The 24,289-nt window shown below is 36.0% G+C and overlaps 1 protein-coding gene and 1 pseudogene across 4 annotated transcripts; one reads left to right on the top strand and one right to left on the bottom strand.

The window, feature by feature from the left end:
- The first annotated feature begins 2,299 nt into the window (after positions 1-2,299).
- Positions 2,300-15,444, top strand: LOC116287863 (immunoglobulin superfamily member 10-like). 4 transcript variants are annotated; one of them, XM_089039626.1, is made up of 8 exons: positions 2,300-2,565; positions 9,461-9,849; positions 10,384-10,767; positions 10,903-11,181; positions 12,135-12,241; positions 13,012-13,077; positions 13,365-13,469; positions 13,859-15,444. In XM_089039626.1, the coding sequence occupies exons 2-5, from the start codon at positions 9,780-9,782 to the stop codon at positions 12,230-12,232; spliced, it is 831 nt and encodes a 276-aa protein (XP_088895752.1). In that variant the 5' UTR covers positions 2,300-2,565; positions 9,461-9,779; the 3' UTR covers positions 12,233-12,241; positions 13,012-13,077; positions 13,365-13,469; positions 13,859-15,444. The 4 variants fall into 4 exon arrangements, with proteins under 4 accessions (XP_088895752.1, XP_088895751.1, XP_088895754.1 ...); XM_089039625.1 differs by lacking the exon at positions 2,300-2,565 and adding an exon at positions 8,806-8,893; XM_089039628.1 differs by lacking the exon at positions 2,300-2,565 and adding an exon at positions 8,806-8,893 and having other exon boundaries at positions 13,410-13,469.
- On the bottom strand, positions 4,328-6,117 carry LOC148905594 (uncharacterized; annotated as a pseudogene).
- Positions 15,445-24,289: the final 8,845 nt, after the last annotated feature.

Below are 24,289 nucleotides of genomic sequence, written 5' to 3' on the forward strand. Positions count from 1 at the left end.
TTTAGACAAAAGACAATGCATTATTATGTATCCAATCAAAGAGGTGTCAAATACCAGACGCCGTATAATTGTTACTGGGTTGCCTGTGAAAAACCAGTCTAAAAATGCGTTTCGTTGGATTTCTCTGAAATATAGTACCCAGAAGTCTGGCATTATTTAACTGGAGAACTCACTGGATAACTAAATATCGTTCTTTAGTGTCTGTTGGCTTCCAGCATCGTCAGTATTTGCTATCAGCCATGTTTGTTTTTTTTCTAAAACTGAATGAAAGCCGATATTCTTGGTATTTATTCGAAAATTGTGGAAAGCGCTAATGAATTTCCTGCAAGCGATACAAAATCGACCTCTCTCGACTTCGTTGCCCGTCTGCTGCGCTGGAATAAAAAAAATACTCCTCGTCCCGCAAGAGAGGTCGATTTGGGCAAGCGCTTTTGAACATTTTAATGTTAAAAGGCACTACAGCAAGTCAACAAATTTTTATCATTATTAAGTCTATAAAAGATTATATTTTGCCGCGTCTCTGCTTGCTAATATTTTAGTATACAAATTTTGCCGCGATAGTTATAGTAAATGCGCCATCAATCAATAAAGCGTTTTTACTAAAAATAATTCTTGATCGTGCTTACTTATGAAAATTTTCCCGCGCGAAATATGTAAGTGTAAGTGCACTTTTTTTTTATTTCACAATTTAATATTTCTCTGTCTAAAATACATCCCTGACTTGAAACCAAGATCCGTAACAGCTTCTCGAAGTTTTTAACTCGTGGATACGCGAAGCGTAGAAACAAGTTTTTGTGAGGGGTCTTAATATGCAAATGTGTTACTCAACAACGAATCAGAAGATCGCATTTAGTCAGGTGATTGGTGAGTCTTGATAACCAATTGTCCTATTTTCACTATGACGGCACTGCCAAATCCAATCGCAAATTCAACAAAATTTGCTCCTAGCGAAACAGTTTAATCTAAAATGGCCTGGTTTTCAGATATGACGTGTTTTAAAATGTGTACTAAAAATATTCTGAGCGTTTGCTGGCTATTCTACTTCTCTTCGTGGATTGATGCGGGTTTTAGAACAATTTTCGGTGAATTTGTGTTGATTTGACCCCTCCGACGACCATGATCCTTTGCGTTTATGTAATAGATTGGTCAGTTTGAAGTGACGTCATTGTGAAATAGGGCAATTAGAGTCTAGTCCAGTGGTAAGATTCCATGCGTTTCTTTTACGTATCTTAAGTTGCATTTTTTGCCCTATACGTTATCATTTTCGTGGATTTTAAAAGATGTAGTGATACACTCGGACGTATTCTTGTTTGATATATCACATCCGATGGATCAGAAAACATAGTTTTATAGGAAAAGTCGTTGACTGACAACGGTACAGTTATTACTCATATACAAATGAAACAACGATTATGCGCAACAGGACGAGGAAAAATAAACAAAAAGAACATCGCTGGCTGCCTTTATTATTTTTATTTTTATTAAATTTCCTTTGATTTAATTCTAATTCTCAGACATATCTGTTTTATTTCTGTGGCCAGTTGTTCTCTTTTTTAAGTAGTTTTTGGTTTTGGTTTGGTTTAATTAGTTAGTGCTTTGCACTTGACGCAAAACAAAGAACTAAAACTTCAATTACATTCAAAATCGAAGATAGTTTCCTGATAACGTATTGAGACTTCAAAAACGAGGTAGCCTTCTTAGTGGCTGAGCCATAAATTTATTCAGATTAATTATTAATTAGGCTCATGACAATAAACATGGCTGGTACGTGAGTAGACAGGTCTACCCTGCGAGCAGAGTCTCCTTTTACCTCCTCTACGGACGAGAGAAGGAAAGGAAACTCTGCAGAAATTTCTTTTGTAGTGCCGTTATCCAAGAATCTGGATAATCAGGTTTCAGGTTTCATATTGTTTTAAACTGGTCTTGATGCGCGAGTCTGTATTAAAAGATATGGGCGATAACCAAAATTGAGCCCGCGTCGTGAAGCAAAATAGCGAAAAGCATGTCAAAGTGTAATTTCGAAAGCGATCTAAATCGCTTTTTATCAAGCAAAAATCAATTCCAACCAACTATTCAGGAAAGGAAATCGCTAGAAAGTTTTATGGATGGCAAAGGCGACGCGTTTGTTTCTCTGCCTACAGGTCACGGAAAGTCACTTATTTTCCCGCCTGAATTCCGTTAATCAAACATCTTTAATGAACTTCTTCTATGAACGAGTTGAGAATGCGAAATAAAAGCTGCACGGTGATTGGTCAGATCAAAAGTCCGCGAACGGTTCTCTAAATGTGTAACCCGTCTTGTGATTGGCCAAACAATGAGAAAGGAATGTAGTTCGAATGCAAGCAGCCGTTTGTGGGGAGGGAGCGTTGCGTGACGACCGACACTAAAAACGGATGCGAGGGAGACTACTCGCAGGGTAGAGTAGATCCATTGTGTAGTTTGAAAGCTGAAACCAGAATTGCAGTTGAGTGTATGGTTCTACTACATGCTAAAATTGAAAGTAGAAAACAAACAGACAAACTACGTTACTAAAGGCTATGATGGTTCCTCTGGAAACCCGCTGTGGTAAGAATCATAGTATTATTATCAATCCCACGCAGTCTATACCTCTATCATGATCTGCTTCTTATACATGTGAGTTATATCTTGATAACTTCAAATGGAAATGTTTCCTTATTTATCCTCTACGAAGACTACAGATCGTGGTAATGAAATAAAACTTTTATTAGGCATACATCTAGTACAACAACATTAAAATCCCTCGCAGCGTTTCATAACATGTCATAACGTTATATAAACAAGACGCTCTTTAAACAATGTAGCATTATGCATGTCACACTAGTGTCAACTTGAACTTGCCAAGTTTTTGTTTTTTTGGTCTTCAGGTATTTAATCAACAAAGCCAGGTCTCTTTTAGTCTTACTTAATTTGATTTTGTTTAATTGCTTGGTTTTGAATATATAAATTCAATCATTGGATATTAAAGTGGTACTAAAACGACTCGCCATTTTCTTAACTACAACATACGGCTACATAAAAAAGCCAATTTGCTTTTAGAGGGAAGCCATCCAAATGTCACAAATTTTCGTTTTCTGTTTTGTTGGTTTAGTCAATTCTCAATTCTGATTGTTTATATTTTTTACATGTGAAAAATGCTGTACTCAACGCTGATTGGTCGTATTGCTTTTTTCACCTTTAAAATATAGAGCATAGAGATTTTTTAACACAAATTTATCGTATGGAATTTTAGAAATATATATAGAATAAAGTGATTTCCATTATTGATTATCCTGTTGAAGAAATCTTTGTGTCTGGGCACTTCAAGAAACATAAGCTTGTCTGTTGCTTTCACACCCACTGCTTTACAGAATGATTATTTTCATTTCATATGGTATTCAAATAATACCAAAAACGATAACAATCTTCCCTGAAATAAACCTTCTTATGTTCGTTTTTAGTGCTATTTATAATGGTAAATGAACTGAGTGGGTTGCAATGAACTGAGTGGGTTGCAATTAGGTCTGAAATCAAACGCGCGATTACAAAATCGCACGACCGCGTAGAAGGAGTGCGATTTGTAATTGCAAGTTTCATTTCAGACCAAAATTGCACCACACGAAGTTCAATTACCACTTTATTATATCCATTTTGAAAACCGACATGACTTACAATCTACAAGCAGTCGATTCAGATTTTTTACAGGCACAGTAAAATTTAACATACCCCCCCTTCAGCATTATTATAACATTCTAGTAATCCCCCCTCATGGGTCGAGATAACTTCAGTGATCCCCCCATACAAATGCACATCAGTTCCTTTTTTTACTAAGGTACTTCCAGTTTCAAATCGACATGTCCTTGTCAAATAGACTTTTACTCAGTATTCTCTGCAGTTTCTTCACATCGTTTGAATTAGCGCAATGAATTTAAGTCCATCCGTAATTTGTATACATCAGGTATACGGGTGTTACAATCTTTTGTTACAATTGTTGTTCTGATCACTCTTTCCTTTTTTTTGTTATTTAATTTGTTCACTTGTTTAAGATTTTTGTTTATTATTTTTTTCTATTTACGGAGCTTGTACAACGTCAATTATTTGTTCGTCTGGAATGAAAGTTATTATGGGCACAGTGCTACTTGAATCAGCGATGACAAGATCATTGTCACTGCAGCTCTCATCATCACTCCAATAAACTTCGGAATCGTCACTTGAACAAACACTTATCGTCACTGGACTCACCCTCTCTATCACTAGACAATTGATAGGCTGGGCTTGGACATTTTTTTCGGTAATGATAGCAACGGATGGCTTTAATCTTATCAAGTTTTCAGGTCAGAGCATGCTTCTTCAGATACAGGTCGAGTTCTCGTACCCGTAGCTTTTCCACTTTACCACTCTCAATGAGTGTTTCCCATTCAAAATCTTTATACTCCCTTTCCTCCATTTGCCTTCTTCGTTCTTTAGTTTCTCTGGCCACTCCCATATCTTTCCTTGCATTTATGTCATTAAGGTGACCAATGTAGACTACCACATGTTCCTCTTCTACATTATACTTCAAACAGAAGCTCGAAATGGCATCTGAATCGTCGGTGCTAATAGCTTTTTTCTCGTGCAAGTCCTTCAGACATTTTCTTGGCATATAGTCATCTAAAGTCCTGCCTGTCGACTTTTTCTGGTAAACATTTAGGAAATGCCTAGGATTGTTTTTGTCCGGAATGGGCTGGGGAATCCTCTCTGTTTCTGGCCCTACCCATCTATTGCAGCTACACCAGGAACAGAGAATGATGCTGTCATTTCTTTGTTCTTTACATGAATCCCGATTGAACTCCATAAAAAGTTCTCCTGCGATATAGTGATCCTGAATAAACTTCTCAATTTTAGTGAAATATGCCGCGCCAGGTACTTGCATCTTATTGCTTACTGAAGCACTGCGGTTGGCTAAGCTCAGTGGAATTAAAAAAAGAATAATTCTTGTGGAGGCTCACTCACTCTACTATTAATATATTCGTTAAGCACTGGGGTCGTCAATCCTTTCAGAAACAATTTTGCATACATGCCAAGCACTTCTCTCCATCCGCTTCTTTTCGTGCTCTTCGTAAGTGTGGAGAGACGTTCTTAATTTATTCTTCTGTGAGATCTTCGAAACTTCTATGCCTCTCCCACTCAAGCGTTGCACCATCCACCGTCCGAAATGGCCGAATTTGTTCGCTCGGCCTCACCTTGTCCGCTATCACCTCTCGATCGATGACATCGTACTCTGTAATCGGAGCTGTAAATGCGTGCTAGTTCTGCGTCACGCAAGCTTTCTTCATAATTCAAAACTCCAACTCCTGGCCCAGCGTCTGTTAAGTCTGCCCATTGTGGCTTCACGTGTGGTAAGCATAAATCACTGATGATGTCGAGTCTTTGCTTACAAGCATCACTCACTTTCAAAATTATGTTGACTCTTGACTCTCTTTCGAAGAACTTATCTTCAAAAAGCTCGTCAATGACATTTAAAATGTCTTTGGTGACTAGAATCCAACGAGAGGCAAACAGGGTCTTATTGTGTTGTGACATTTCGGTTGTCTCACAAATTTCCATTTAACAGTTTGTTTATTCTTAATTTGAGATGCCCCGCTCTTTGTTTTTCATACCTGTAAAACTTACAGTTATGTTCTCCTGTAATTTTGTTTAAGTCGTCTTGCTCTGTCATTTCCTGATAAAGAAAAATATCATCTTGGAATCTAGAGCAGCATTTGCGAAAGCCCAGATAATACGCGTTGGCAGTTTCTTTCTGATCAACCTCGAAGTATGTAGGATCCTCGTGACGCAAGCGAACCCTTTCACTTGGACAGACGCTTCCTGATGACCCAACTATTCTCTTGGGCCTGACAACCACATAATGTCGGTCGTCCTCCGTGATAAGCTTTTCATCAGTTTCAGTCATGATGCTTGACTTAGTAAAAATGCGATGAGAACCGGGAGTCACGTAGACATTTTCTCTGGCCAATCGTATTTCGGCAACTTTCTCGCCTGGTCGTCATCCGTAAGTGTCAAGACTCGAAGATTTCGCGCTTTATCAAAACCTTCTGAAGTACCAGGTCTTAGGTGAGCTTTATCATCTTTGCTTCTCATGAAGCAAAACGCTCTAGCTTTGGCATTTCGTGCACCCCAGAATCGCATTTTTATGTTTTTAACATGAGCACGCTGGTAGTGCGTATTTTCGTTATTTTTTTCTTTGCCCTTAGGAGGTTTCTTCCAACAAAACAGACCTTTACCTTTATGGCGCTTGGCTTGCAGGCTTCTTTTATTTCGTAGCCTCGCCCTATTGTACACTGTAGTAGCTGATCGAATTAACTTTTTACCACGCTGAGCCAGCCGGTAGTTTGCTAGTGAAAGCAGGTTCTTCTTATTTACTCTCTGGCCATTGTAGAGGATCGTATCATGACGTCTCCCATGGTAAGATGCTTTGTCATCTACCGCCTTTGCAATAAAGTCCTCATCGTCCCCATACAGCTTAGACTTGGGACCTTGGTTAGATAACTTTCGCCTTTTTAGTCTATTACTTTCCAAAAGACTTGAAGCTTTGGCGCTTAAGCATTTGACGCTTCCTTTCATAACAACTATCAGTTGGTTCGCATCGAAGTAGCTTGTCTGTTTCTTAGACGTTTTCTTTGAGCTCCTGGATCTCGTTTTGTAATTCTTCAAGCGTCTTGGAAGACCACAAATTTCTTTTCTTATCAAAAAGTTCCTTCTCAGAATTTAAGCGCAAAAGGACTAAATCAGCTGCTACCTCATTAGCATTCTTAGCCTCTTCGACTACAAAGTTAACCCTTGAAGTCATAGAGGGAAGGTTGTCAGGATCAAAACCAAGGCGTTTCATCTCGTTTCTAGAGGATATTGATCTTAAAACAAATCAAAACAACAGGCAAATTTTATTTCATTCTGAATCCATAGTGGAAACAATTCCCTGTAAATTCTCCATTTTGAGAATAAGGGCACCATCACTGCATTTGTTATTGTCGTTAATATGTCATTACAAATATTAAGAAACAATGCCTCTAGGTCTACATTGTCAGGGCGGAGGGGACGTATTCTGATTTTTCTTTTACACTGATCAGATTTACTCTAAGGCCATGCCTTTCACGAAGGACGGCCTATACGAAAGACATTTTTTGGCATTCTGTTTGTTCCCCTGAGTGTTCAGGTTGAAATGCAAGGAAATACTCAAGAGCTTCCCTGAATGGCATTGAAGATGTTATTTCTATCGCACCGCCGGCATCTTGCACTGGGAGTAAAAGTTGATCTAATAAATACAGTATAGACCTAACTGACTTTCGGTATGACTTCTATTCTGTTCTAATCGACAGAGTTGTAGAGGCGTTCTAACTTTTATTGACTTTTGAAAAAGAAAGCCTTAATATAAAAAATATATTAAAGCTGAAAATTTTTTTGTTATACATTTAATTTGTCGGATTGTAATGTAGAGCATTCCATGTAATAATGGCGACGATTCCGGTAAATCTTCCGAAATTCAAATTTTCCGATACGATTTTCGTCCGTCAAGAGTATGTGTATCGAAATGAATCGCGAATACCAAGTCATATACTTTATTTTATTTTATATTTTACAGCTATTTAACTTTTTTAAAGCGAGGCATATATGAGCAGTTAATTATTCAACTGCTAATTTATTGCTAGGTATATTTCTTATGTATTTCTTATACTAATTAATCAACTACTAGTTTATTACGGTACTAGGTATATTACTTATATCTTTTGTCATTAGTTATGTAATTTAATGTAAATAAATAAAAGAATAAAAAATAAAAAAAAAAGTAAAACAAAAATTCAAATTAAACACATCAACAAAAAAATGGTTAATACGTTACAAATTATATTCATTCAACTGATATTTCAACGTGAAACGTGATACTTGAAAAGAAAGAACGGTTTGTCGTTTCATAAAACTTTGCAGCTTTTTTTTACGTAAACAATACAAATATGTCAGGAATCCCTTCATAGAAGTCAAACGTAAACCAGATCATGAAGTAAACATAAGTATAAAACTTTAAAAACATGAGAAACGTATTCTTTGACATTGTAACTCATGTGATATATTTTCAATTAACTCGACCCAAATTATACGAAATGAGTTTAGGTAATAAGTTTTACGACGCCTCAGTTCTGCGGATGTCTAGGGGGTATGGCAAAGTCGAATCGATTATTATTTTGTATTTTCTTTTTTTCTTTCTTTCTTTCTTTCCTTTTTTTTCTTTTTTTTTTTTTTTTTTCTTGTAAATTAGCTTAGTTCAGATATTTTTTTGCTTCCATTTTTTATTAGTATTATTAATTTATTTTATTTCATTTTACTTTTCACTTTCAAATCTTCCTTGGATTCTATCCACATCCTTACAATTAAGTTTTTTTTTTACTGAAAGAGTGACTACGTGATTTTATTTTTATATAAAAAAGGAATATCGAAAATATCTGCGCCAAAGTTTGCATTGGCTTTAACTTTTGGTCGCTTCTCTATTTTAGGTTGCTTAATATTCAATAATAAAATAAAATAACATGTCAGCTAAATCCGTTATGACAAATACCGTTAATGAAAGACGGACAATTGAATCCTTGAAGGGGGAATTTTGGCTACAAATGGTTGACGAAACTGAAACATAAGGTTAATGTTTCTATATTGGACATGGAAAATATCGTGTTGCAGCAGTACACAGGCCAAAACAATGAACAAATATTTTGAGCTTCGAAAGTGATTAAAAGCTACGTTTCGTAATGTTACTGCACTTTCACGTATGACTCTCTTGGGAAAAGATGTGTGTACTGTTGACATTGCATAGGTATGCAGATAACTGTGTTTCCAGTATTTCTTATTTTCGCCTTGATCCATTATGTCGGTAAGTATGCACTTTATTTTCAATCCAAACGTGTATATTATATAGATTGTATGCTTTACCATTGTTTATCATTAATCTATATTGTCATTTATTAGAATTCGAGTGAATAATTACGTTTCGAATCAGTCCGATCCAACTAGTGAATAGCGTATGTTATGGTCTTGAAGAAAGTGATACGGAATGAAAAAAACCCAACTGATTTAGTGTTCAATACTAGAAAAATAAAAGGATCTCATACAACACAGATTAAAAGTATTGATCTTTTTAATGAATTTGGAGATACTGGAGCTCCTAATAACAGTGATCATCAAACATTGAACCAATTGTGAATCGCCAAAATAAAAATGAAATGTGGATGGCATGAAGGGAAATGGCTTGATGCACTTGAAAGTGTACTGTACATTGTATGCGTGTTAGAGTGATCTAGACAAAAAAACAAAAACAAAAAAGAAACTGACATACTTGACAATTTCGAAAATAATTAAATTTGATAATTTCAAATTAAGCAAATGACTGGATCTCCCAAAACAGCTTGTTAAAAGTTAGTTTGTTATTTATCTGTCGCAGTTGGGAACGCCCGGCTTACACAAACTCCACCTGGAAGATCATACGCAGTCGTCGGCGATACAGTAAAATTCAATTGGAATTACACAGTTGTTAACAAAGAAGTTGACTTTGGACCTTATGTCTCATCTCCAGTCTGGTATTATTATAACCCTGATGGACGTACTAAGTCGGTCATAGCAGTTGATGATGGGCTGCGTGGTTGGAAGTGGACGATAAGTCGACGAACGTGTCCACCAAGGCTGTTGTATCCTACAGTTCTCATTAGCAAAGAGTCAGTTGCTACTTTGGTCATTTCTAACGTAACAAAGAATGACAGCGGATGGTATGGAATATCTTTGGTGCTAAGAATATCCCTTCAATCACCAACAAAGTGGAACTTATTGTTATTGGTAAGTATAGATCATTTTTTTAGTCCGGTTGTCTATTATTGATGTGACCGTAGGTAGCTGTCATCATATGTTTGTGGATCTGTTTTTCGGTTCTCTCCTGTCCTTCGAGGGTTTTTCTCGTCTAGTTCTCGAGAATCTATAAATACCTATTGGAATAATTTACTAAACCGTTGCCTGAATTAGATCAGGTCTGCACTGAAAGCCTTCTATTAGGCAATACGTATAGGCCCCTAATAAAACAACGAGTAGATATTTCTCCTTCATGACATCGGGTAATGTACTCAGTCACCGTCACTTCATTTTAAAAAAAAAATTTTTTGTTGTGACTTTCGATTCCGGGTTTTTTTTTTTTTTTTTTTTTTTTTTAATCCTTTTTTATTTTTATTTTGCCAATTATTTTCCCAATTATTTATTCTATATTCACTCAACACAGTGAGAGATAACTAGTCTTGAAACCAACTTTAAGAATTTTCTCATCATTCGTCTTTATCTTTACTTATAGAATACTAATGTAGGTTTGTTTTTTTTTTTCAGGAAAATATAATCGTTTTACAAAAGTACCACCAAGTCTTTTGTTCGTGACAAAAGGTAAAAGAGCGCGTTTTGAGTGGAATTACAGTTATGATAACAGAAACATCGAGTTCCAGGAAGACTCACGCGTATGGGGGTACATCAACCAAGACAACCAATGGACAACCATAGCATTAGGAAAAAAGAGCCAGGGTCAGGGCTGGGAAGTGGCTCTAAATACAATTACATGTCCTGCAAGGCTTTTAAACCCTACTCGCGTCCATGTTGAACCATTGGCTACTTTGGTCATTCGTAACGTAATTATAGCCGACAATGGTACCTATGGATGTAGCTTAAAATTAAAATGGGGCCCTCCAGTTACTAATACGGTGCAACTTATTGTAACGAGTAAGTGTTCCTCCAATTTCCTTTCCATAAAGTAGCTAGTCATTATATCGTACCTATGTTATAAATATTATTCAAAAATGTATAATTTGTCTTGCTGAAACTAATTACCACTTTGCTTCTAAAATAACTTTTCAGACTATCCAGAAATCGCTTTTCCAATTACATTGTCATCGATGATAATACAAGAAGGATCCCAATTGGATATCCCTTGTTTGTCACGTGGTTTGCCAACGCCTAATGTCACGTGGTTAAGAGTAACAAGAAATAGTAAATCCTTCATGAGGAAAGGAATAGGAAACGGCACGCTGAGAATCCAAGGGATTAAAAGGAATCAAAGTGGGATTTACGAATGTTATGCCACCAATAATCCTAATGAGGTCCCAGTATTGACAAAGATTGACATTATTGTAGTGTGTAAGTTTGTAAGATATAACTAGGAAAGTATGCATTTTAAATTATATTTTTGTATATGAATTAAACACTTCTTTTTTTATGGGATCATTGTTGTTTTCTTGTGTTTGTTCAGTTTTAGCGGGTAAATTGTAAGAGTCGTTCTGTATATTTTTCATGGTGTTTACTTGACTTAACTTGATAAGATTTAAAGTGCATATGACACGAAAATATTTTAATGTTAAAAATGTGTATTTTATTGGCATGAATAAGAATATCACAGTTGAATTAGTTTCAAAAACGTATTTCTCTAGAAATTCAAGAAAATTTAGCAAAAGTTGTGACGTCATTTTGTTTACAAGTCTCCAGATTTAGTTGCAAACACACGAAATATGTTTGAATATAGAATCTTAGTTTCAGGTAGTACACTTTTCAGTTCCCCAACATTTGAAAAGTACTACGTAAGCTATCAACTGCAGCTGAATAGAATATGCCTTTTGTTGTTATTTCATACCAATTACAATTTCTATTTTGTGCGTTACTACCCAATCTAGAGATATGTGTCAACGAAATGACGTCACAAATTGGGCTTAATTTTCTCACATATCTCAAGAATTAAGCTGTTGAAACAAATTTTATTACGATATATTTATTATTATTAACAAACTATGCATTTTAAACGATGAAATGTTTTCGTGTCATATACACTTTAAGCAAAATCCATCAGTAATATTAAGCGCTTTCCACGATCCTAAAATAATAGTTAAATTTATTCCTAACGGGAAAAAAATATTACCATCGTAATACAAGTAATAATATATATATATATATTGATATTTCAAAAACGAGGCATTCCGTGTCTTCTGTGTTGTAAACAAAACTCCACTTTTCAGTTGACTTGATTTTAACTCCTCGAAATAAGTGGTATATCTTAATTTGACCAGCATGACTTTAACAACATTCTTTCAATCTTGCAGATAAACCAGTAATTGATAACCGCGTAAACAAGATTATGGGATGTATAGATGTCGCGCTGAGAATACTGTTGGAGTTGCATGGCATAATATTACAGTGATGCAAATATGTAAATATTATGAATTATTCTTGAGCTTAAACTTTTTAATTGATTAGTGCCATTTTTTACAAATTATCTATGAAAATAAGTTCCTTTTTAGTGCTCATGTTGATTGTAACAGCCAAACATATTAATTGAAAAAATATTAAAATACGTGACAACAAAAAATTATGTTGCCAAGACTATAATTAGTTTTGCTATGAAATTATGATAGATTGAGTGGAGAGGATAAAAATGATGTATATCGTTAATGTTTGATCATTCTCATCAATAGCATCACCATCATTAACATCGCCTTCACCATCGCCATCATCGTCACCATCATCATCATCTTCACCAAGATCATCAACAACAGCACTATCGTCAATAATCATCAGCATCTTTAGCATCACCATTACCATCACTATTACATGTACTATCACTATAATCACCAATACTATCGCAAACATCACCATCATCATCATCAACAACAATTATCATCACCATCTTCAACAATTATCATCACCATCATCATCGCCACCATCTACATCACCACAACCATCACTATTATCATTATCACTAATCATCATCGCAATTATCATCACCAATACTATCAGTCACAATCGTCATAATGTCCATCATCACCATTCCCATTATCATCATCATCAATCATCATCACGATTATCATCACCACCATCAACACCCTCGACAATTGATTGTTCAAATTATTGATTGATTGTTCAATTATTTGAACATTGCAATAGTAGTTTCATAATTCAAATCTTCTTTGTTAATAACAGGTCAATGCAGAGGAAATTATCAGAAATACAAGAGATCTTTAGGCAGCAGCAGTACCATCATAAAGGGTATTTAGTAGACTTTCATATATTATTTAAAGTTAACTTGGTTTTCTAAAGCGAACGGGGGAAAAACAAAGCAAATGGGTGGCAGAGAAAGAAAAAAATTATTTGAAAAAAAAAAAAAAAAAAAAAAAAAACACCAACGAAAAACAAAAAGAAAATCATCTCAAAAGAGAAAACAAACAAACGCTCTAAGTTTTCAGTCAGGCACGATTGCTCGCCTGTATCTATGTATTGATTGTTTAACTTACTGATAATTACCCCCATTAATACTTTTTTCCCCATTTTTTTAGAATCGGTTAATATTATTATCTGGCTGACCGTAACACTTGTTTCAGGAATTGTAAACATTATCCTTATTATCTTTATTACATCTAGAAAACACCAAAAGTGCAAAGGTAGGTTAAACCCGAAGGTTGTCGGAGTTGTTTAAAATTTGAGGGGTGAGGGTGGAGAAGGGGGGGGGGGGGGGGGGGGGGGGGGGGGGGGGGGGGCCGGTGGATCCATTAATGCATTCTCTTTCTCTCTGGTGAACAGTGTACAGTAAAACGACCCATACATCTTTCATAGGTCATTCCCTTCGATTAGCATGCTTAGCATTCGATTGCTATGTTTAGGTTGTCCCGACTTCAGAATTGTTAACATGATTTAAATTCATTATAATTTCCACGTAACAGAAATCCCAAATCCCTAGAAGCAAAAGACCAAAAATAGACCCATCGAGCGAGCAAAAGTTTAAGAAAAATAAATATTTATATTTAATCATTCAATTCGTTAACCATTCCAGCAAACTGTGACGCCATCCTCGAGAAAAAGAGCATCTGCATATGAAACAATATGGATCTGCTGTTTGCTCATACATCTTCACATGACAGTACAAGGTCAAATATGTCATATGGCAAATCGTTGGTGGTTAAAGAAAATTTGGGTTTGAAGCGGCAGTCATTAGTAAGAATTAAGCATTATCAGGAACATAGTTGTGCCCAATTACGTTGATCCCCACTACTAGCTTTTGAACGCAGAAAATCCCGAAAAAGGTTTTATATAAATTTTTTACAAACACTGCACCAGGCAAGAAAAAATAACTTCATCTTTCTTAGTTAAACTAACTTTACATATGGAATTACAAAAAAAATCAGAAGAATCCAGAACTCATATGGCTAACCTTAAATAAAACGATTAAAAATTTTAAAAACACACACAAAAAAATGTTATAACTAAAGATTGTGGGTGTGTATGTGTATGTGTGTGTTTGTGTGTGTGTGTGTGTATGTGTGTGTGTGCGTGTGTTTATGTGTGTGTGTGTATGTGTGTGTGTTTGTGTGTGTGTGTGTGCTTATTAAAAAAATCAGTACTACAAGTTTGTGGTTTCTATTGTATTAAAAGGTTATGGTATTAGTTATGCCCTTTAAAAAACATTTTAAGGTTACTGGAGACCTTCACGGGTATGTTTCGTTTAAGAATCTCTATACGCAACACTTTGAATAAAACCCCATAAAACTATATATGTTTTTATAAAACAGCTGTTATGAATGTCGCGTTCTGATTGGTTTGGGACGTGTGCTTTATGAGAGCACATTGCACGCGCGCGCACTTTCAGTTGCGTCATTCCTGTCTACTATTGTAATTTGTATTTTACAAAAGAAATAAAAAAACTTGCTTGTCGTGCTGTGTGCAGTCATAAAGCACTTGGGGATTGACAGAACACTCGAGAAGTGTCCAGAAGCACTTCACCTAACACTTCTCTCGTGTTCTGCCAACCCCCGCGTGCTTTATAACAGCACACAGCAATTTCGCATTTTCTATTTCTTCAATTGAATTTTAAAGTTGGAACGTCGAAAAATTTTAATGCCGGTTAAAGTTTTACCGCATAAAAGACAAAATATCAAAAATCGCGCACCCCTTTTTGTAGATTATCTTTTGCTTATTAACATAGTGAGGTTCTTTTGGCTATACGCGCTAACGCTAATTCCATTCATTCACCTCTACGGAACGTGCCCGATTTGTGTTCAAAGCTCGGCATTGTTTCAAATTAGAAAATCACTTTGAAATAATATTATTTTCAAAATCTTTATATATATGACCTTTAAAACGACATATAGTATTAGGGCGTTTTGTTGAACGTGTTGCGTAGAGAGAGTTTAAGACAAACATACCCCTGAAGGTCTCCAGTAACCTTAAAATATTTTCTTTTAGCGTTTGCGATGCTAAATTAAAAGAAATGATTTGGTTAAACTTATCCAAAACAGACTGCTTTAGCGTAGATGGCTGGTTGTAGGAAGTGACAAGTCTGAACGACTGCTTGGACGAACACTTAATTTCTTTGTAAAATTAAACAACATTGAACAAATAAATGGATGTGTTTTAGCAGCACTACCAGTAACCTGCCAATCACCCAGAAGCACGACGAGCAGGGCATTCAGACCTTTAGATCCGACGAGAAGAAAAACGACAACGAGTACAAGTATGAGGTTTTAAACTTTTTAAGATAGGCACTATCTTTTTGTAGTCTTGATCTTGTACGCAGATTGAAACTTTAAATTAAAAAAACAAAAAACAAAAACAAAAACAATCGGGAATCGACTGCGATTTAGTGTTAAGCACGTGCACGGGTCCAGTTCTGAATAACTCGTACTCGTACTCGATCTCGTACTCTTCGTCGTATCTAAAGGTTGCTAATATTCATGGGCTTTTCCGGCAGTCAAACGGGAAGTAGTCGAGTTTCTCTTCAAACTGAATTGTTGTCCTCCCGCCTCTCCACCTTTTTGTGTCTTCTTCTCATGATCAGCAAAACACCTGTAGCTGCAGCAATTACTATCAAGAATACAACAATTATGGAGAGGATCGATAATTTTAACTTTAGAATTTATCTTAGGCTCCTTGCGTTGGTCTATGACATCGCTCATTTGCATACTATATCACGGAACGCCTGTCACATTAGATTCAAGGTTAGACATTGTTTGAGATGCCACAACATTTTCTAATACCCTAGACAAGAAAGGAATATTAGAAACATGCCGATAATGTTTGGAGACTTTGGGATTGGGATTGGGTTTTTTAAGAAGTGGGCTAACAAGAGAAAACTTAAGATCAGACGGAAAGGTTAAAGATACTACTGAGAAAAGGACAAAAGGTATCCAGTAACTGATTAAGTACGTGAGCAGGTAAAGGGTCGTGCGAGCAGGATTTAGAAGGAAGTGAGAGAATGAGATCATGTATAGAGGAGCAGGACACAGCTTCAAAAGTACTGAATTGGCAATGAAATGTAGACAAGGCACCAAAAATGTTAGCATTAGGATAAGGAACTAGGTCTAAAAGGTCTCTGCGAATACTTACAATCTTTTGGATAAAATAGTCATTGAATTTCTCAACTACAATTTCAGTACTACCGTCCATCGAAATATTACTGTTTTTAAATGTAAAGAAATTGTCTACAATCTTGAAAAGCTGGTTTCGTGAAATATTTTCAATGACAGTTATATATAGTATATAGTTATATATAGTATGTAGTTGAAGAAGGTTGTACTCTTTACATGCACGATCATACATATTTTGGTGAACTGTTAGATTAGTCTTCCTATAGCGCCGCTCAGCTCGTCTTTTTAAACGTTTTGCTTCTCTTACTTAGATCACTATTGTACCATCTAGCGTGTGGACGGTGAGTGACAAACCGTGTTTGAACAGGAGCAATTTTACCAAATGTTTCCTTTGTTACTTTGTTAAAATAATTTAGTAGATCGTTAACAGAATCATTGTTGTCCTCAGGTCGTTTTAAGAAGTTAGACAGTTCTAAATCTTTAGTGTTTCTGTATTAAGTATTTTTGATCGCGGCGGCTTTGGGAAATGTAAATTGCAGGTTACATACCGGTGATCAGAATATATGTCAGGAAGGACTTTGATGTTAGAACAATGTTCTCATCAGCTCTTGTAATTATTAAATCAAGGGTGTGACCACAGTGAATGGGTAGGACTTTCGACAAGTTGGCATAAATCGGCACAATCAAGTAGATCGGAGAATTTTAGCGAATCATTGTTTGAGGTGTTGTCGACATGAATATTAAAGTCTCCGCAAACAATCAAAGGTCTGGAGTCTGAGTTGAAAGTTTCGACGAGGTTGAAAAAATCAACAAAGAATTGTGCAGGTGTAATTTTGTTTTTCTTGATGGCGGTGGTCTTTTAGATTGACACACTACGAAGACTAACAGATATAAGGAAAATATCATGTCCGTGTACTCGAATGAACTAAATTTGGCTTCGGTATTCATATTGAAAGCAAAAGACTTTTTTCATGAATATAACAATTTCACCACCTTTTCTGTCCTCTCTTGGGACATGTCGTACTGTATAGTCGTTGAGTTGATTAAGAATCTCAGCCAGTGAGGCGTTTTGTTTACAATTCACAAAGAGCCAAGTTTTAGTAACAATTTAGGATATCCAAATTGTTAGATTGAATAATATCGATGATAATGGCTGACTTTTTACAGATTGATTGAGCGTTCCATATTGCCATACGAACATTCTGTTGAATGGAAGACAGTTGCGGCTTTATTGGACGTAATAAACTTAGATTCGCCTTGGAATGTTCTTTATGCAAATTTGTGTAATGGCAGTCGAATCTATTGATAATAGATGGAATCAGTTTTACTGTATTTAGACGATTTTTAACTGCTGTACCTGCCCTTTTTCCACGATATTTAAGGATAGAATGTGCTTTTATAAAATGTGGCGAGACAGTCCTGGTTAATTCTATAACCGTAACTACGTAAAGCAAGAAGCTCATCTCTAGTATAATGATGATGTTTAACCATAGCAATAACTTGATTGTTGATTGCAGAACTGCTAAAGTTCCAGACACATTTAGAATTTTCAAGTTGAGTGGAAGATAGAGAAGGTCCCGGGTTAGGTTCATTAATGTCCATAGAAATAATGAAATCATTTCCAGGTAGAAGTAGAACGGCAAGGGAAACCATGTTTGTGCCATGTTGTAATGGGCCGATTTGAAGAAAACCTCTTTGTAGAACAGGTCACAAGGTTAAAATTTAGCGAAAAACCTTTCCAGTGCAAGGATGGAGCACTAATTGAACTACGACCAGCGTTTTTGTTAACATTGAACAAAATAGACAACACTAAAATCAATTTGTGCAGAGCCGAAAAAGAGGCCGTTATCTTGGTGCGCATTTACATACATGCATTTCATACCGTTACTATCATTGTAGAAGATAGGTGTGGTGTTCCTATGCAATTTGATTATGGTGGTACGATGACCATTGTCATCAATTTTCTTCAATGTTATGTACATGAGAGGTGCTCTCGATTGACATCGAATTGTTGACATCGAAATATTGCCACCAACAATCACCCACTGATTTCCGGTACAGACTAGTTCACCTATAGGGGAAAGAGAGAAAAAATGTCAAAATGTTTATTTGTGAGTCTTGCATGGGCTAGAAAAAGTTGTAATCATTAAAAATCAATATTTAATAAAATCATATAAATAGGTTGATATTTGACACAACATGCGTGATGGAAAAGCTTAGATCCATCGCGATAGCGTGTTATTTTTCGTAAAGTTTTGGCAAAGCTCAAAACTGTGCCTGGTTTCTTTTTCGCATCCCTTTTTTTTTTTTCCTTTTTTTTTTTTTTTTTTTTTTTTGCGTACGGCAGACATAAAGAATCACCTTCCAGAAGTCCATACTTCTGCAACGCACGTCTCATGTTTTCATTCATTCAAACTTTGCATATTTTCTAAGTCTTAACAACAAAGGCAAACGTGGACATTTTTCGTTTTTCACTTATTATAAACAACTTTCGGTTGTTAACCTTTTCTGTCTTGTTTACCTTATAACGATTTATGCTGAGTGTTTGACATGAATTGATTACTGACATGATATCTCCAAGCTAAAAATAGCATCAAACTGTGCACATGATGGTTACAAGGCTATATAGGTAGGATTCCTTCTTTTAGTTCATATTCTCTTGGTTTTCATATATTACTGCAAATTTGGACGACCACGTGGACATTTTAATATAGACCCTAACATAAAGAAATGGAAAGGGGGGACGGGGTGGGGGTGAGCAATTAATAGTCATGGGGGGACTTCTAATAAAATTAGCAATAAATGGAGAGGCAATATTGAGAATCATTAAAGTTTATTGTTAGTAAAGTATAAAAGGCGATATATTTTTGCTACAAGCTTTTTCGGTCTCAATTTGTCGAACTGTATGCAATAATATATGTTGTGTATAATTTTTTTTTCTTCTTTTTCAGAAGATTTCTTATTTATTCAAATATATATAATATTATAACCTATTTTAGAACATACTATTAAAAAGCTATAAAAGACATTGCAATAAGATCAATAATCTAGTTACAATAAAATTGTCATTAGATGACATTTTGCTTTGGTAACTTGAAATACGCCGTATTTCGATCAGCCAGTCACCAATACCTACAAAGCTAATACAGACCAGATGAGATTGCAGAAATCTTCAAACGTTAAACATAAGGCATGAATTTTCTTTCTTAATAATATAGAGGATGTTACATGGGCGCGCGGAGATACGAATTTTATCTTTGAGTGTTCAATTGATACCTAGATTGAGATATCTAAATTGAACACGAGAAGATAAAATTCGTATCTCCATGCGGCCATGTAATGTTCTTTTATTATATAGATATCGATGAAATCTAAATAAAACAAAAGCTCAAAAATGCTTTATTAAAATAGCAAGCCGATTCAACAGCGATATCTTCACGTGTGAAAGATATGGTATCTTCCACTGGTGAAAGATATCAAGTTTTCGACACTAGAGAAAACCTGGTATTTCATCGATATCTATATAATAAATATAAATTTTTAGAAAAAGCGTAATTAATTAATTGCTTGAGGATGTCTGCATAAAGTGAGACTGTTACTGTAATTAAATAATATAAAATTAGGCCATCAAGACAAGTTGAAACAGCAGTTGAAACATATAGATGCTTCTTTTTACCTATTATTTCTTTGGGCAGAAACAACTTAACTTTTTTGGGTGACCAACTTTTTTGAAATATATGCTTACCTCATATTTAAAAAATCACAATTCATAAAAAACTTTACTCGAACTATTCGATAATTACTGTGGTATCGGCTCAGAATTTTTTGTTGTAATGCCTCAAACTGAAGTGTTCGAAGACTCATATACTGTAACCAATACGATATTCAAGCGGATTGTTATCAAAAAAAAAAAAAAATTTAATTTAGAACACATTTTAGCATTTTTGAAAAATGAATTTGCATTTCTATTATTTTTTTAAAAGCTTCATTTCTTGTTTATTTTTAGCCTACAAGAAGGAAGGAAATTTGATTCCCAATTATAATGGCCTTCTGTTGACGGGTTATCGTATTCCCAAATATTTACATAATCAATTACGGTCATAAATGTCAATACGGCCAAGGCAGCCAAGATCCCTCCCTGATCACCGCTGTCAACTCCATCTTCTTGTTCGTTAACTGTTTTTGTTATCAGAGGTTTTTGGATCTGGATGGTTATTATAGGATGTTTGGATTGGACAAGTCAGCTAGTTTCTCGTCATTCAGAGAATTTAGTGGTACATCAGCCGATTTATCCTAAGGTGAAAAAAAGTATTACCAAATAATATAAATGTAAGCAATGTCGTTGTTCACCAAGTGAATGATAAGCCTCCAGTTTCGGGAGTTTGTGCTGCTCAGGGTAAGCCTCAATTTTATTTAGACTATTCATGCATTCCAGGGACGCCGGAGGGGGAGGGTTGGGGGGCTCTAGCCCCCCTAATAGGTTACTATCAATAGACATCATTTCCGGTAATAATTGAGTTTTGACGAGGGAGGGGGGGGGGGGGGGGGGTCAATTAACATTCAGTAACTTGGAGGGTCTTGGAAGTTGTGTGTCTTAATTCCAGGTGTCCGGCAATAGAAATACTCAGATGCATTACTTTTAGAAATGTTTTGACATGTTTTGATTCACATTTGCTAATTGCAAATTAATTACCCCCCAGTCAACTGCAAGAAAAGTCATGTGATCGATAGTAAGCATCATTTGCCGCCATGTTTAATTACTTATTTCTATTCATGCTGAATAAATATAATATAAGCTTAATATAAATATAATATAAACTTCATAAACTTCTTCGCCTCTTCTCGGTAAATTAATCATAATAAAATACCGAACAATCCAGTTCTTTCAATTAACGCAGACAAACGAACCCCAGCAGGTCAAAATTTCGAACGCAGAAAAACTTTAATGCAATAAATATGTTGCAAATGCCCCCTCATATTAATATTAATATTAATTTTAATTTTATTATTTTCCTAAAAACAATGCAAACACCACCTTCTTTTTTAAATTTTTATTGACTATAGCATACACGGGTTTCCTCGTTAGATTTCACTTTCTTGGAACTGGATGTCTCGTCACGTGGTGGTTGTTGTACTGTTTTAGAAGTAATAACCGGTTTGTACCCAGTCTCTTCCACGGTGGAATAAGCAGCATTGTTTGCAGATGTGTGAGCTACGCTTCTCACTCGTATTGAATCAACTGGTTCTACGGACTCTCCTCCACCGACTGATTTTGTTTTCTAACGAAGTCGTAGTGTTTTATGTAGTGAGTCAATGTAAAAGTAATAACCAACATAACTAACTATTCGTCAATCAAATCAAGCAAAGCCTGAATGGACCTTTCTTAAAAGTATCGTGGATGATGTGAGGCTAACATGTAAATACAAAAGAAATCACACTTTTTCTCGATGAAATCTAAGTGAAGCCTAAGTAATCGATTGATCAAACAAGGAAGAAGAATCCTACTACACAACGTCATATACTTATAAAAAGTAGAACTTGTCAAAAATTAAGAAAAACGAGTTAAGGGCTATAGACTGTGTACCTGGAAGCAAAAGGGAAAATTACAGTTATGGGTATGAAAATAGATTATTTTCACTTACACATGTGTTACATTCCCATTAGTTACCCCTTATAAACGAGCAGTCGTTTTTTACCTAGATTCAGGTAAAAAAAAAAAAAAAAAAAAAGAAAAAAAAAGCGAATTAACTTATAATGTTGACTGTTGCTGGATCTAATCAAATATTCCTTAATATAGCAATTTTTACAACCATGGTCCCACTTTTTGACCCTTTGAGCATGCGCTTCTAAAAGAGCAGTAGCTCTTCAAGCATGTAACCACCCTATTTTAATACTATTGTTTTGGGTCACTCAATGCAAGCTAATTCGCAAAAGGTCACAGCACCTGTGTCTAAGGCTTACGCGGGAAACTAACGTTATTATTTGGCTTCAACTCTTGTAACGTTGTACTATATTTATCTTCTCACTATACCCTTGTCGATGTCACGTATTGACTGCTTCCATTTTCTTAAGTAGAGAATAAAAGCCAGTATTAACCCAACCGTAACCAGAGAGCAAGCGAACCACATATGATTATGAGTAGCCAATTAGGACCAATTGAAGCATGGATTCGTCTGAATATCAAAGAAGCACAATCATAGGAGTCATGTACTTATGATATTCATCCATGTACTTATGTCAATACTTGATAAACATAATATATAATTATTTATAATTAAAGAAAGCAAGTTAAGATATTTTGTTCTGCGTTGGTCGATCCGACCGTTTGGTGCTCGGAAACTGCACTTATCTTTTTTATGATCCCCAATATGTGTAGCTAGTGTCTCATCTTTTCTTGTGGATCCCCCCCCCCCCAGGCGTGGGGGGTTTTCCCCTTCTCACATGATACAAGACAATAATATTATATAGCTTATAGTTTATAGATTATAGTTTATATAGCTTCAGTCATGTTGTCACCAACACCGACCAAACACGCTTGTCTAAAACCCTTCTTGAATAATTGGCGTTCTTAATTCTTCCATCCAGGGTCACAATTTGCATATCCCACCGGGGCTCGTAGTTTCCCTTTCTCGTGTTACGATATTGGGTAGGATCACGTGTTGATCTTGTTGCATTGCAATAGGCTACAGGTCGCCTGACAAAATAGAATGTACACTTTGCCTTTGACATCTAAGGGTATCTTAGTTGTGGTGGAGTTGCGGACAAAACCAAAAGAATTTTAAATCGCCGGAATTGGGACACCTATGGCTTGGGATCTTAGGCCTATTTTTAATAAGTATTTACTGTGTTTTCAAAATCTTTTTCACACCCCACAGTACAAAGGCAACTCTCTGACCTAGCTAACTTAATATCTAGATAATAAACGTTTCTATAGAGATACACTAAATAGTTCAGAAAGCTATTACCTTTCGTAACTGATGGTCGACTATGCTGATGCTGGGCGAAATTTTGCGTTTTGGTGAAGATGTAGTCGAACATTATACTGGCACTCCATCCATTCCTTCTATCCATCAGTCCGCTCAATACGTCAGGGAATCCATACTACAGGCTTAAAAAAGGGGGATGCATGATGCTGTGGCGTATAGTAACCAATACCAATTTTTTTTGTTTCCGACTTACTCATTTTTCAAAATGGACACATCACTTTGCGTTAAAACGAGAAATAGAAAAATCAAATCAAATCTCATTAATAACACAAAAATATATAGGCAACCATCAACAGCGAATCCAGACTCGCGACGACCGCAATTATACACGACGCGACATAGCTCTGGTGAAAATCTTTTTCCAGTAAGAGCAACAAAGTCAGTGGCGGGTCAGGTTTGGTCCAGTGCAGACGCGCGTCGTGAAATACTGTCGATAGTGCACCGATGTAAAACCGTGTGTTAATGTGCGTAAACAAGAACCAAGTCTTACTAGCGCTGGTGCTACACAGCAATATCGGAGAACCTGAAGACTCAATACCCAAGGGAAACATAGTATTTATGGCCTGCAACCGCAGTAGGCGCAGGCAGCCGGCAAGCACAAGCACAAGCCAGCAAGCAGGCAAGAAGCCAAGCAGGCAAGCAGGCCAAGCAGCAAAGCGCAAACAGCAAGCAGGCAGCAGGCAAGCGGCAAGCAGAAACGTTCTGGTAAAAACAGACCTTCCCTCGATCCAACACAGTAGGACTGTGGATGTAACTATTCTTACAGTCTGCATTTTGTACAAGGTAAAAAAGATTCCATTTCACCGACTTCCGTCACAACGTTTGTCGTATTTGTTGAATTTTAATACGATAACCAGTAACAAGTATTTGGGGGCGGTGGGCCCCTGTGGCGTTGCATTGGCATAGGCCATGCTA

Source organism: Actinia tenebrosa, unplaced genomic scaffold (genome assembly GCF_029948245.1).
Source record: "Actinia tenebrosa isolate PJP-AT-01 unplaced genomic scaffold, QUT_ActTen_1.0 PGA_scaffold7__59_contigs__length_16204524, whole genome shotgun sequence".
In the NCBI taxonomy this organism is placed as follows: domain Eukaryota; kingdom Metazoa; phylum Cnidaria; class Anthozoa; order Actiniaria; family Actiniidae; genus Actinia; species Actinia tenebrosa.

Excerpts from the sequence above, each read along its gene's own strand:
- LOC116287863 (XM_089039626.1), top strand. The coding sequence starts at position 9,780 with ATGGTATGGAATATCTTTGGTGCTAAGAATATCCCTTCAATCACCAAC. Across the intron at positions 9,850-10,383 it reads AGTGGAACTTATTGTTATTG|GAAAATATAATCGTTTTACA; the intron begins GTAAGTATAGAT and ends TTTTTTTTTCAG. Across the intron at positions 10,768-10,902 it reads GGTGCAACTTATTGTAACGA|ACTATCCAGAAATCGCTTTT; the intron begins GTAAGTGTTCCT and ends ATAACTTTTCAG.